Genomic DNA, 15167 nt, shown 5'->3' with positions numbered 1-15167 from the left:
TAATATCAATGATGGTGCACTATTCCTCCCACTGACACCAATGATGGGGCATTATTCCTCCCACTGACACCAATGATGGGGCACTATTCCTCCCACTAATATCAATGATGGGGCACTATTCCTCCCACTGACACCAATGATGGGGCACTATTCCTCCCACTAATATCAATGATGGGGCACTATTCCTCCCACTGTCACCAATGATGGGACACTATTCCTCCCACTAACACCAATGATGGGCACTATTCCTCCCACTGACACCAATGATGGGGCACTATTCCTCCCACTAATACCAATGATGGTACACTATTCCTCCCAGTGATACCAATGATGGGGCACTATTTCTCTCTCTGACACCAATGATGGGGCACTATTCCTCCTACTAATACCAATGATGGGACACTATTCCCCCCACTGATACCAATGATGGGGCACTATTCCCCCCACTGATACCAATGATGGGGCACTATTCCTCCCACTAACACCAATGATGGGGCACTATTTAATCCCACTGGCCACAGTCCAGCCCCTAAAGTCCTTTGTATAGAAAGGTTGCAGATCCCTGTTCTAGTCAAATGAATTTATGTGTATATTCTTCTGAAGGCCTATTTCCCTGTAACTGCACATTTTTTTACCTTACAATTTTTTTTGTCCAGCTCCTGGCAGATACAGTGTAGATGAGAGATGTTTGCAATTTGCCCGGGTTCATGCTATGAGGGGACCAAATACACCGCACACCACTAGCTCAATAGGAGAAAAGAAATGTGAACGGCCTCAGCTTTGAGCTCCTCCTGATGCATATCGCCCCGCCAATCAGGGGCTTAATCACAGAGATTGATATAGAGATGAGCGGCGCCAGGGGCGGACTGACCATTTGGAAACTCGGGCACTGCCCGAGGGCCCAGGGTCAGTAGGGAGCCCTATGAGATGCCCCTGGTACCTTTTTCATAGGCTTTTTTGAGTTTGGGCAAGGACACAGGGGCCCCATGATCCCCTATTGCCCGGGGGCCCCATGAGTTTTCAGTCCGCCCCAGAGCGGCGCTATAAGTGGTATAGCGGGTGCATGCCATGTTAGTACGTTAGCGCTCACCGGAGTCTCTTCTTCATTCTGGAGAGCAGTCGTGGTCCAGAATCCTGAGATCTGGGAGCGAGTTCCTCCAGTTCAGCTTCACTCAGCGCCAGCTGCTTCGGTACATGCTCAGGACCGGGAGGGTTGGCCATTCTGGGTTGTGGTACACCCTCTAATCACAAAGCTTCCAAAAAATAGGGTGAATCTTTGTTAGAAGCCGACGGAATAAACAGAAGAGTTGTGTGCAAAGTACAGATACAGAAAACAGAATTCATTATTCAATATTAATGAACCATCTGATGTCATACAGGAGACCTGGAAGGGATTGCTTTGTCCTCTTTGAAAGAATGGAGCTACTTATTACAAGTCGCTGTGGTTGGGGCTGTGGTTGAGGTTGGGGTTGGAGTTGGGGTTGTGGCTGTGGTTGGGGCTGTGGCTGTGGCTGTCGTTGGGGTTGTGGTTGGGGCTGTGGTTTCGGTTGAGGCTGGGGCTGGGACTGAAGCTGTGGTTGGGGCTGTGGTTGCGGTTGAGGCTGTGGTTGGGGTTGGGGCTGTGGTTGGGGTTGAAGCTGTGGCTGGGGCTGAAGCTGTGGCTGGGGCTGTGGTTGCGGTTGAGGCTGTGGCTGGGGCTGAAGCTGTGGCTGGGGCTGAAGCTGTGGCTGGGTCTGTGGTTGGGGCTGGGGCTGGGGTTGGGGCTGTGGCTGGGGTTGTGGTTGGGGCTGTGGCTGGGGCTGTGGCTGGGGCTGGGGCTGGGGCTGTGGCTGGGGCTGTGGTTGGGGCTGAAGCTGTGGTTGGGGCTGTGGTTGGGGCTGTGGTTGGGGCTGTGGTTGGGGCTGTGGTTGGGGCTGTGGTTGGGGCTGTGGCTGCGATTGCGGTTGAGGCTGTGGTTGCCGCCATCCCTGTTATATGCACAATCAATTCTTCCTTTTCCTTCTATTGTGGATTTTCAAGGCAACCAAGAGAGTAGTTGAAAGATAAAAAAAAAAAAAGAAAAGAAACAATTACTTTATTATTAAAATATTCATTCAATCTGTTTCAGTTAAAGTTTTTCTACAGAGAAATTTCCCAACACAACCATAACACAAAGGAAATTTAAAAAAAAAAAAATCAGTAGATATATCCAGTGACGTTGGCATAACCAGTATAGAATGGTACTGTGAATTTTTTATTTTATACTTTTAATTGTCTATTTCACAGCACTGTAGTTTTGGTTATGTACTACTGTCATTTGTACATCATTTGTGGTGTTTATATATTATTTAGAGGCAGCGCTACACATTTACATATTTTTTTGTTTTTGATTAGTGCTGGGAACACTCTTCTGCGTGGGCAGCAGCCTCGTAGCTTGTATTTTACTTATTTATTTTATTTGGTGATTTAGCAACGCACTCGTTTGTTTGAAGAAATTGGGGCCCATGCGGTCCTTGCAGGTTAGTGGTTCTGCCCTTTGCCCGCTTTGATATGTTGGGACGCCTGGTCCTATGATGTTTACTGTAAACTGTCAGGTTGGCTGTATGGGGCCCCGGGATTTCTGACAGCAGCCCCAGCAGACTCAGAGCTGTCACTCATAGCAGGGGTCAGCAACCTCTTCTACATTAGGAATGCTTTTCGAACAATTTGCAGAGCATTTCGTCCTGTGAAACAACGTTTTCTGTGCAAATGGGGGCAGAATCAAATGTTACTCGACTGTTTTCTATGTAGGTTGAATTTTATTTATTTATAAGAGCTGAGATCTCCAAACTTTTCCAGTATGAGAGCCACTCTGTATATTTTATAAATATTCATCAGAACAAAATCAGTTTTATAAATGGATGAGTCCCCCCTTAACTCAGGGTTCCAATTAGAGTTTCCCTCACATCAGGGTCCCCACCAGGGTCCTCCTTACATCAGTGTCCCCACCAGAGCCCTCCTTACATCAATGTCCTCATCAGAGCCCTCTTACATCAGGTGTCCCTATCAAAATTCGTTTTACATAAGAGTCCCCAAATACATCAGGTTTCCCCATCAGATTCCCCCTTTACATCACGGTCCCCATCAGAGAACCACTTACATCAGAATCCCATCAGAGTGCTTCCTTATATCAGGGTCTCCTTCAGAGTCCCACCTTAATTCAGTGTACCATTCAGAGTCCACCCCTTACATTAGGATCCCTATTGAAGTTCCCCTTAAATCAGGGTCTCCATCACAGTCCCCCTTACAACAGGGTCCCCATTGGAGTCCCCCTTACAACAGGGTCCCCATTGGAGTCCCCCTTACAACAGGGTCCCCATTGGAGTCCCCCTTACAACAGGGTCCCCATTGGAGTCCCCCTTACAACAGGGTCCCCATTGGAGTCCCCCATACAACAGGGTCTCCATCGGAGTCCCAATCCCTTACAACAGGGTCCCCATTGGAATCCCCCATACAACAGGGTCTCCATCAGAGTCCCAATCCCTTACATCAGGGTCCCCATTGGAATCCCCCATACAACAGGGTCTCCATCAGAGTCCCAATCCCTTACATCAGGGTCCCCATTGGAGTCCCCCTTACAACAGGGTCCCCATTGGAGTCCCCCTTACAACAGGGTCCCCATTGGAGTCCCCCTTACAACAGGGTCCCCATTGGAGTCCCCCTTACAACAGGGTCCCCATTGGAGTCCCCCTTACAACAGGGTCCCCATTGGAGTCCCCCTTACAACAGGGTCTCCATCGGAGTCCCAATCCCTTACAACAGGGTCCCCATTGGAATCCCCCATACAACAGGGTCTCCATCAGAGTCCCAATCCCTTACATCAGGGTCCCCATTGGAATCCCCCATACAACAGGGTCTCCATCAGAGTCCCAATCCCTTACATCAGGGTCCCCATTGGAGTCCCCCTTACAACAGGGTCCCCATTGGAGTCCCCCTTACAACAGGGTCCCCATTGGAGTCCCCCTTACAACAGGGTCCCCATTGGAGTCCCCCTTACAACAGGGTCCCCATTGGAGTCCCCCTTACAACAGGGTCCCCATTGGAGTCCCCCTTACAACAGGGTCCCCATTGGAGTCCCCCTTACAACAGGGTCCCCATTGGAGTCCCCCTTACAACAGGGTCCCCATTGGAGTCCCCCTTACAACAGGGTCCCCATTGGAGTCCCCCTTACAACAGGGTCCCCATTGGAGTCCCCCTTACAACAGGGTCCCCATTGGAATCCCCCATACAACAGGGTCCCCATTGGAATCCCCCATACAACAGGGTCCCCATTGGAATCCCCCATACAACAGGGTCTCCATCAGAGTCCCAATCCCTTACAACAGGGTCCCCATTGGAATCCCCCATACAACAGGGTCCCCATTGGAGTCCCCCTTACAACAGGGTCCCCATTGGAGTCCCCCTTACAACAGGGTCCCCATCAGAGTCCCCCTTACAACAGGGTCCCCATCAGAGTCCCCCCTTACAACAGGGTCCCCATCAGAGTCCCCCCTTATAACAGGCTTCCACAGTCCCCCCTTACATTAGGATCCCCCATTGGGGTCCCCCTTACATCATGGCCTCCATCAGAAACCCCCTTACATCAGGGTGTCCATCAAAGAAACCCTTACATCAGGATGTCCATCAGAATCCCCCTTACCTTAAGGTCCACATCACAGTCCCCCTTTACATTAGCATTTCCATTGAAGCTCCCTTACATCAGGGTCCTGATTATAGTCCCCTTACATCAGAATCACCCTTCCATCAGGGCCGCTATTAAAGACGCAGAGACCATGGGCAGCCTCTGCTGATCTGAATCCTCAACCTGTGCACTTTGTAGATACAACACTGACCCTAGCTGCAGGCTGGATAAAATGTTATAGCAAGCCGGATGTGGCCCGGGGGCCATAGTTTGGAGACCTCTGCATTAGAGCAAGTCAGGAAAAAAAAATACCACATTATAACCACTAGATGGAACTGATGATCATAGGAAATAAATATTTAATTAGCATGATCCTCAGCTCCATTTAGTGGTCATAATGCAGTATTTCTCTATTCTCGCTATTCTTATGAATGAAGAAAATGAATGAAAAATAGATTATAGTCTGGTAACATTTGATTTTTCCCCCATTCGCACAGAACAAATAAACATGTGGTACTACATTGCATTTTGTATTAATAAATGCTCCCACAATTGTCAGGGGCACATAGAAAACATGTTCATATTCACTCTTATGCATTGAACAGTAAACCGGACTTACAGTTTTGATTTTGGTGGGTCCCCTGTCCTGGTCCTTCTTGGCTTAAATCTGGCCTGTAGGACATGCACACTTCGGAATTATCTATTACAAGTCGGCTTCGAGGTGGACGTAATGAGGTCTTTAGGTGGGAATAAAAATCTGTCGGCACATATAGGTGGATCCGAATGCTGAGATTACCGCAAAGGCCCCTTCCCATATAATATATTTGTTGGCCAAACTCTCCCAACGGCCCACAATGGATAGCGATTGGTCTGTGCCAATGTTTTTAGGCGTTTTCTGAAGCTCGATGTATTTACTGTCTACAGTGAAAGTGTTGTGACCTTTTTAATCTGTTTTTATATAATTGCAGTAATTAACTTTAATGACATTGCAGGTTAGATAATATAAATATCAAATCATTGTGTAGATAGGTGGCAATGATCTTCGGTTATCAGACCAGGCCTCCTTCTTCCATTGCTCCGTGGTCCCAATATGAGGCTCACATGCCCATTGTAGGCACTTTTGGCTGTGGACACGGATCAGCATGGACATCCTGACCGGTCTGCGGCTACACAGCCCCATACACAACAAACTGCAATGCTCTGTGTGTTCTGACACCTTTCTGTAAGAACCAGCATTCACTTCTTCAGCTATTTAATCTACAGGAGCTCTTCTATTGGATCGGACTACACAGACCAGCCTTCACTCCTCCATGTCCATCATTGAGTCTTTTGACCGGTCCTGACCACTGTAGACTGGGAACATCCCACAAGAGCTGCAGTTTTGCAGTTGCTCTGACCCAGTAGTCTAGCCTTGGGCTGTCTAACTGCATGCCCAGGGTTTTCAGGTGCATAGGGGCCCCATGATAATGTTGCATTACATCATACTTGCCAGCTGTTCTGATTTGCCAGGACAGTCACGCTTTTTACTAAGCTGTCCCGGGATGGCCCAACCAGTGTCCCAGAACCTATACTATGCCCTCCTATTCTCAGTATTGTGCCCCCCTGACTCCCCCTGTACTGTGCCCTCCTGATCTCAGTATTGTGCCCTCCTGACTCCCCCCTGATTTGTGCCCTCCTGATCTCAGTATTGTGCCCTCCTGACTCCCCCTGTACTGTGCCCTCCTGATCTCAGTATTGTGCCCTCCTGACTCCCCCCTGATCTCAGTATTGTGCCCTCCTGACTCCCCCTGTACTATGCCCATCTGATCTCAGTATTGCGCCCTCCTGACTCCCCCTGTACTGTGCCCATCTGATCTCAGTATTGCGCCCTCCTGACTCCCCCTGTACTGTGCCCTCCTGATCTCAGTATTGTGCCCCCCTGACTCCCCCTGTACTGTGCCCTCCTGATCTCAGTACTGTGCCCTCCTGACTCCCCCTGTACTGTGCCCTCCTGATCCCAGTATTGTGCCCCCCTGACTCCCCCTGTACTGTGCCCTCCTGATCCCAGTATTGTGCCCCCCTGACTCCCCCTGTACTGTGCCCTCCTGATCCCAGTATTGTGCCCCCCTGACTCCCCCTGTACTGTGCCCTCCTGATCTCAGTATTGTGCCCCCCTGACTCCCCCTGTACTGTGCCCTCCTGATCCCAGTATTGTGCCCCCCTGACTCCCCCTGTACTGTGCACTCCTGATCCCAGTATTGTGCCCCCCTGACTCCCCCTGTACTGTGCCCTCCTGATCCCAGTATTGTGCCCCCCTGACTCCCCCTGTACTGTGCCCTCCTGATCCCAGTATTGTGCCCCCCTGACTCCCCCTGTACTGTGCCCTCCTGATCCCAGTATTGTGCCCCCCTGACTCCCCCTGTACTGTGCCCTCCTGATCCCAGTATTGTGCCCCCCTGACTCCCCCTGTACTGTGCCCTCCTGATCCCAGTATTGTGTCCTCCTGACTCCCCCTGTACTGTGCCCTCCTGATCTCAGTATTGTGTCCTCCTGACTCCCCCTGTAGTGTGCCCTTCTGATCTCAGTATTGCGCCCTCCTGACTCCCCCTGTACTGTGCCCTCCTGATCTCAGTATTGTGCCCCCCTGACTCCCCCTGTACTGTGCCCTCCTGATCCCAGTATTGTGCCCCCCTGACTCCCCCTGTACTGTGCCCTCCTGATCTCAGTATTGTGTCCTCCTGACTCCCCCTGTACTGTGCCCTCCTGATCTCAGTATTGTGTCCTCCTGACTCCCCCTGTAGTGTGCCCTTCTGATCTCAGTATTGCGCCCTCCTGACTCCCCCTGTACTGTGCCCTCCTGATCTCAGTATTGCGCCCCCCTGACTCCCCCTGTACTGTGCCCTCCTGATCCCAGTATTGCGCCCCCCTGACTCCCCCTGTACTGTGCCCTCCTGATCTCAGTATTGCGCCCTCCTGACTCCCCCTGTAGTGTGCCCTCCTGATCTCAGTATTGCGCCCCCCTGACTCCCCCTGTACTGTGCCCTCCTGATCTCAGTACTGTGCCCTCCTGACTCCCCCTGTACTGTGCCCTCCTGATCTCAGTATTGTGCCCCCCTGACTCCCCCTGTACTGTGCCCTCCTGATCTCAGTACTGTGCCCTCCTGACTCCCCCTGTACTGTGCCCTCCTGATCTCAGTATTGCGCCCCCCTGACTCCCCCTGTACTGTGCCCTCCTGATCTCAGTACTGTGCCCTCCTGATCTCAGTATTGTGTCCTCCTGACTCCCCCTGTAGTGTGCCCTTCTGATCTCAGTATTGCGCCCTCCTGACTCCCCCTGTAGTGTGCCCTTCTGATCTCAGTATTGCGCCCTCCTGACTCCCCCTGTACTGTGCCCTCCTGATCTCAGTATTGCGCCCCCCTGACTCCCCCTGTACTGTGCCCTCCTGATCTCAGTACTGTGCCCCCCTGACTCCCCCTGTACTGTGCCCTCCTGATCTCAGTATTGTGCCCCCCTGACTCCCCCTGTACTGTGCCCTCCTGATCTCAGTATTGTGCCCCCCTGACTCCCCCTGTACTGTGCCCTCCTGATCTCAGTACTGTGCCCTCCTGATCTCAGTATTGTGTCCTCCTGACTCCCCCTGTAGTGTGCCCTTCTGATCTCAGTATTGTGCCCCCCTGACTCCCCCTGTACTGTGCCCTCCTGACTCCCCCGGTACTGTGCCCTCCTGATCTCAGTATTGCGCCCTCCTGACTCCCCCTGTACTGTGCCCTTCTGATCTCAGGTCTGTGCCCTTCTGACTCCCCCTGAAATGTGCCCTTCTGATCTCAGTATTGTGCCCTCCTGACTCCCCCTGTACTGTGCCCTCCTGAACTCAGTATTGTGTCCTCCTGACTCCCCATGTATTGTGCCCTCGTTTAAAAAAAAAAAACAAAAAAAACAAAATCGCAACACTCATGCCTGCTGTGCAAGGTCTGAACGAGGCCTTAGACCACAAAGCAATCAACCTTTGCAGTGTGGGCACAGAATTATCAAGTTCACCAGAAATGGGCTTTAAATCAGAGAGAATACCCTATTTGGCCACTACATGACCCTAATTATCATAGGGATTTCTGATGCTACTTAGCGCCATCTAATGGCCAAATGAAACATTTTCTGTTTTTAAATCAATGAAAAACATTCAACCAGCTCAGGAAATAGCCTAATAACATTTAGTTTTTTTACTGCATTAAAACAGAACAAACATATATGCACATTTGCTTGGCAAATGCTATGAATTTTTTTTTAACCCCATAGTGAGAACAGGCCCTAAAGTGACTTTTATGATGCATCAGAGCAGCATACACTGGGTTGTGCTCAAGTAAATACTGCTATGAAGATGCACCAAGAAAGGAAAATTACAGAAGGGGGGGGGGGGGTATAAAATTTTCTGTTCTATATGCAACATTGTTTTTTTTTTTTCCTCCTGCTTGGGATCAGTTAACAATTAACTTGCTGAAGGGCTCTGTGATTTTTCAGCAATATCACTTGTACCCGGACATGTACAATCAGGTGACATATTGAAACGCAATACCTATTCTAGTCTTTACATGCACACATCACTTTCCTACCTATACAGCGCAAGTCCCGGTGATGAGATTTTATCGCGTCCTCTACTTCCCACAGAGGCGGCAAGGAGCCTGGCCGGTCACACAAACACTTCCTCGCCTGGTTTTAGTCTGTTAAAGGACTTTGAGCCGTATTCTTGCTGAGCCCTGTGCTCTAATGGATCATTTATAAATTATAACAAGCCCCACTCTATAGCCTCATCAACCCTGAGCAGGCTTTCCACATAGGATATTGGCTCAGCTTAGACATAATTATCTGGGTGTGTGAAGCCCTTACCTATCACAGTCAGCTGAATAATTACAACTGCTGGGAGCCCAAAAGGAATCCTTCCCTAACCACCCCCAGCCAATACCAACAATAGGGAAATCTTGGCTGCTGCTTCCAAACGGATTGCTGAAACAAAGGTAACAGTGGTGATGTCATCCTATAAATTACTCTAAAATTTAAAGTGCTACTAGACCCCGGACCCTGCATTCACTATATCCGCTCTCCCCGGACCCTGCATTCACTATATCCGCTCTCCCCGGACCCTGCATTCACTATATCCGCTCTCCCCGGACCCTGCATTCACTATATCCGCTCTCCCCGGACCCCGCATTCACTATATCCGGTCTCCCCAGACCCCGCATTCACTATATCCGCTCTCCCCGGACCCCGCATTCACTATATCCGCTCTCCCCAGACCCTGCATTCACTATATCTGCTGTCCCTGGACCCTGCATTCACTATATCCGCTCTCCCCGGACCCTGCATTCACTATATCCGCTCTCCCCGGACCCTGCATTCACTATATCCGCTCTCCCCGGACCCTGCATTCACTATATCCGCTCTCCCCGGACCCTGCATTCACTATATCCGCTCTCCCCAGACCCCGCATTCACTACATCCGCTCTCCCCGGACCCCGCATTCACTACATCCGGTCTCCCCAGACCCTGCATTCACTATATCCGCTCTCCCCAGACCCTGCATTCACTATATCCGCTCTCCCCAGACCCTGCATTCACTATATCCGCTCTCCCCAGACCCTGCATTCACTATATCCGCTCTCCCCGGACCCTGCATTCACTATATCCGCTCTCCCCGGACCCTGCATTCACTATATCCGCTCTCCCCAGACCCTGCATTCACTATATCCGCTCTCCCCGAACCCCGCATTCACTATATCCGGTCTCCCCGGACCCCGCATTCACTATATCCGCTCTCCCCGGACCCCGCATTCACTATATCCGCTCTCCCCGGACCCCGCATTCACTATATCCGCTCTCCCCGGACCCCGCATTCACTATATCCGCTCTCCCCGGACCCCGCATTCACTATATCCGCTCTCCCCGGACCCCGCATTCACTATATCCGCTCTCCCCGGACCCCGCATTCACTATATCCGCTCTCCCCGGACCCCGCATTCACTATATCCGGTCTGGATCAGGCTTCCTGGTCTCCTGATATGGGATATGGATCCAGGGGGTCAAAGATGACTGCCCCCAGTTGAGTGAGCACAAGACTGGGTACACAGATAGTGGATGGATTCCTAATTCCAGACTCTCCTCAAGAAAAAGATATTGCTCCAAGCAGCTCCTCCAACACCCGCACCCCGGGTGTAGACCCCCTGGATCCATATCCCATATTAGGAGACCAGGAAGTCGGATCCAGGAGAGCTTGCTGCTGGTCGTCAACATTTATGATTACAAAGCTCTACTTGACCACCTTAACCGGGGTCAATTTTTTCTGGTGAATGAGAAATTCACTTATTGTTTACACGCGGTGAAAAAGAAAATTCTTGGCCTACGGGACTACCTTTTCATGGGCCTGTCACTAATATATGTTCGCTATTCCTTATATTCTGTCCGGGACTAATATTTGTTTTATGTTACTGACAGATAATTCTATTTTTGTCTTATGATATATTTTAGCGCCTACCTTTTCTTATCAGCAGATAGTCTTGTGACTTCCATCAGTGTCTGGCCAAGCACTAGTTACACCTTGCAGGAGGAGTTTTCATTCTCCTCTGACTGTCCTATGAGGCTGCATGACCCTTGATCCTTTGTCTAGACAGTGCTAACGGGCCCTGTGCTAATCACATGCACCCTGTCTAGCAATACACACCAAACTGAGCATGTGCACAGTGCCTCCTAGGGCTCTATACTATCACCGGGGACAGTGGGAGAAGAGGAGGATCAGAAAAGACAGGATCAAACCTCCTTTTTACACAATGCAGAGCATTAACCCTTCGGTTCCATAGTATAACAAGCAATCTTTACTGCATATACAGACTGATTTTACTGTTGTGGGTTTGCAGTAGTGACAGTTTAAAAATACTTCACACTAATGCAGCGCAGGACACCACATGTAATTCGCTCTGGGATCGCACCACATTCCTATGGGAATTAAATTCGATGTCTGTGTGGTGCGATTTGAGCCATACGTTTTGTATGGCTCAAATTGCATCGCAACCGCACCAAAAAGGTGCAGGACCCTTTCTTTTACCCGCACCTGAATCACATTTCTGGCAATCTCACTGCGTTTTGCGATCTGTTTCAGGGTGCTATTAGTTTAACATTGACACCCGCACCAGATTGCATGAACGCTATGTGATTGCAATGCAGTGCATGAAATGTACGGGATTCGCAGCATTTCCCACACCGCATCAGTATGAACCCGGTCTTAGTCTAGGTTCACACCTATGCAGGTTGCGTTTGAGACTGTTCTGCATTGCGTTTTGTATTTTTGATGCGTTCTTGGTGTGTTTTTCGTTTCTTTTCTTGTTGCTAGGCAGATTTTAAATGCAAAACACATCAAAAACACAGCAAGAATGCAATACATGCTTTTCTGCAGCGTTCCCATTGAAGTCTATAGAACCAAGAACGCAACGTTTTGCGTCTAAAAAAGTCCCTGACCCTTTCCAAAAAACGCACCGGGTGAAAACGCAGAGATTTGAACAAGTCCCATAGGAAATCATGTTAAATGGACTGTACTGTGTTTCTGCAAAACGCAAACACTTAGGCGTGAACCTGGGATGAAGGGTGTTTTAAAAACACTAAAATTTAAAGAGACCCTGTCACCAAACTATTCTTCACACAGCACCCTCCCATAAGATCATACACCGATCAGCCATAACTTTATACCCCCTGACAGCTAATGTCAATAACACTGATTATCTCATTACAATGGCACCTGAAAGTGGGTGGGATATATTAGGCAGCGAGTGAACATGTTGTCCCTGAAGTTAATGTGTTGAAAGCAGAAAAAAACTGTCATCGCAGTTTGTGTGTGGGGCTTTGTAGCCGCAGACCAGTCAGGGTGACCATAGCAAAAAGTGCCTACAATGAGCTTTAGAACGTGAGTACGGAGCTATGGAAGAAGGTGGTCTGGTGAATCGTGTTTTTTTTTTTACATCATGTGGATGGCCAGGTGTGTGTTCATCACTTACCTAGGGAAGAGATGGCACCAGGGTTCAGGATGGGAAGTATACAAGCCGACGGAGGCAGTGTGATGCTTTGGGCAATGTTCTGCTGTTAAAACTTGGGTCCTGCCATTCCTGTGGTTGATACTTAACATGTACCACCTACCCAAGTATTGGTGACCAAGTACACCCCGTCATGGAAGTAGTTTTCCCTGATGGCAGTGACCTCTTAAAGCTGTATAATGTGCCCCGTCATACATAAAAAATGGTTTGAGGAACACAACAGCGAGTTTGAGGTGTTGACTTGGCCTCCAAATTCTTCAGATCTTAACCACTTCCTGTCCGGACACTTTTACCCCCTTCCTGTCCAGGGCAATTTTCAGCTTTCAGCGCTATCACACTTTGAATGACAATTGCGCGGTCATGCAATACTGTACCCATATGAATTTTTTACCATTTTTTTGAGACAGATAAAGCTTTATTTTGGTGGTATTTATTCACCGCTGGGATTTTTATTTTTTTTACTATGTAAATGAAAAAGTCCAAAAATTTTGAAAAAAAGTGTTTTTTTTTATAAAATTTTGCAAATAAATAATATTTCATCCTAAATCTTGGCCAAAATTTATTCCGTTATTTTTTTAATAAAAAAAAAAATCCAAATTAGTTTATAACCAAACATTATAATTTTTAAACATTTTTTTTTACATTTTTATTTTATTTTTTTTTATATTATTTTTTATTTTTACATACTGTCACCTTAGCAGTACAGTGTCACCATGGTGACACTGTACTACTTGTGGGGGGTGATGAAGATTTTTTTTTTTTTTTTTACACTGATTGCTTTTACACCCATATAGGATGTAAAAGCAATCATTTCTCTTTCTCTCTGTCTGCATTCTTGCAGTCATTGAGAAATACTGAGTGATTGGTCACAGCTTGTCACATGGTACAAGGCTGTTGTGAATAGCCTTGTACCATGTGACCTCTGTGATCATTCACAGATTTCACACGTAGTAAGCAATGATGTCACAAGTGACATCTTGCTTACTACTTTGCATGTGATCACTGATTCGCCAATCAGTGATTACATGACCGGGACCTCGTACAGAGGTCCCGTCCGACGATCGGTGTTTCACTGTGTCCGGAGGACACAGCGGACACCGGATCGCGGTGGTGCGTGCTCCTAGGGAGCGTGCACAGCTAGAAAAGGCGGGTGCCGTTTAGGAACGGCAACCCAACCTTGGACTGCCACCGCCCTGCCGTTTATAAACAGCAGGCGGACGGCAAGAGGTTAATCCAATTGAACATCTCTGGGATTTGCTGAAAAAACCATGGAGGCCCCACCTTTCAGTTTACAGCACTTCAAGGATGTGCTGCTGACGGCTTGGTGCCAGATACCACAGCATTCCTTCTGAGGTCTAGTGAAGTCTATGCTTTGACAGGTCAGGGATGTTTTTGGCGGCCAGTGGGGGACCTCCTCAATATTAGGTGGGAGGTCAAAAAGTTATGGCTGAGCAGTGTATGTGCATGTAATACATTTTATGCCAGTTATTGACCTATAAAAACCTCCACATTGATAAAGCCCCATGTACACGGGACACTTCAGAACGATGAAAATGACTGCTGGAAAACATAGTTTAAAAAACGTCTGTTTGCACAACGCGTTTATGTGCGTTTAAAGATAAGCACAGGAGAACCTCCCAAATGCCCAGAATGCACTGAAAAGTGGTAAATTATTAACTATTTCAAACTGTTTCAGAGAAATACAGAGAGTAGAAGCAGAGACAGCAGTATGTGTTGAGATTAGCTTAGGTGTGAGTTGCTCATTAACATTTCTTTTGTTTCCAAGGGTGGGAAAGGTGTCTGGTGAAGGGAGTCATTAAGGCCACCTGACAGGGGGTCTTCATGAGGAATTTGAGGTGTGAATGGTCATTAACATATCTTTTGTTTCCAAGGGTGGGAGAGGTCTGAGGTGTGAATTGGTCATTACAATGTGTGACAAGCTTGGTAGGAACATCCTGTGTTCAGTGTTTAGTCCATTTGAGTACCTTGAAAACTCTTTGCAGGCTCTGGACAGCATCGGGAACTGGAAGAGTTAAAAAAAAATTTCAGACGGAAACGCTTATAAATGCAATTTGCCGCATTTACAAGCATTTTGTGTTTGAAACACTGATAAAATCGACGTTCAAAAAAACGACTGTAAACTCAACTGCCTGTAAACGACTGTAAACGAAGATATGTACATGGACATATAGGAAAACATTAGGGAGAGTTCAGGGGCTGCTGAAAAAAACGCTGAACAGCTCATAAACGTCAGTTTATCAGCTGCAATGTACATGAGCCCTTTAGACGTCCAAAAGCCCTGAGACTGCGGTTGGGTGCCGCCATCTTGGATGTGATGTCAGCAGAACCAGTGCCCTAGTAACCTTCTATAGCAAGGATCTCCAAGCTTTTCAGTCTGAGGGCCACATTGTATATTTTACAATTATTTGCAGACCAAAAAAATAGTTTTTTCACTGAATGGACAAAATTGAAATGAACA

The 15167-nt window shown here is 48.4% G+C and overlaps 1 protein-coding gene across 2 annotated transcripts in view; it reads right to left on the bottom strand.

Moving 5' to 3' along the window:
• The window catches only part of LOC149457102 (solute carrier family 26 member 6-like), a 72676-nt gene that overhangs the window by 52541 nt on the left and 4968 nt on the right, over positions 1-15167 (bottom strand). The window contains exons 1-2 of one of the 2 annotated variants that reach the window (XM_089684074.1): positions 9227-9424; positions 1091-1253 (exon numbers count right to left, since the gene is read on the bottom strand). In XM_089684074.1, coding sequence (XP_089540200.1) covers positions 1091-1221 — 131 coding nt within the window. In that variant the 5' untranslated portion in view covers positions 1222-1253; positions 9227-9424. Of the gene's footprint in view, positions 1-1090; positions 1254-9226; positions 9425-15167 lie in introns of those variants that run through there. The other variant, XM_089684073.1, reaches the window with a different exon arrangement.

This window comes from Staurois parvus, unplaced genomic scaffold, assembly GCF_062004578.1.
Source record: "Staurois parvus isolate SC_StPar_1 unplaced genomic scaffold, SC_StPar_1.0 ptg000335l, whole genome shotgun sequence".
NCBI classification, from domain to species: Eukaryota; Metazoa; Chordata; class Amphibia; order Anura; family Ranidae; genus Staurois; species Staurois parvus.
This window is presented reverse-complemented; position numbering and strand designations above follow the sequence as displayed.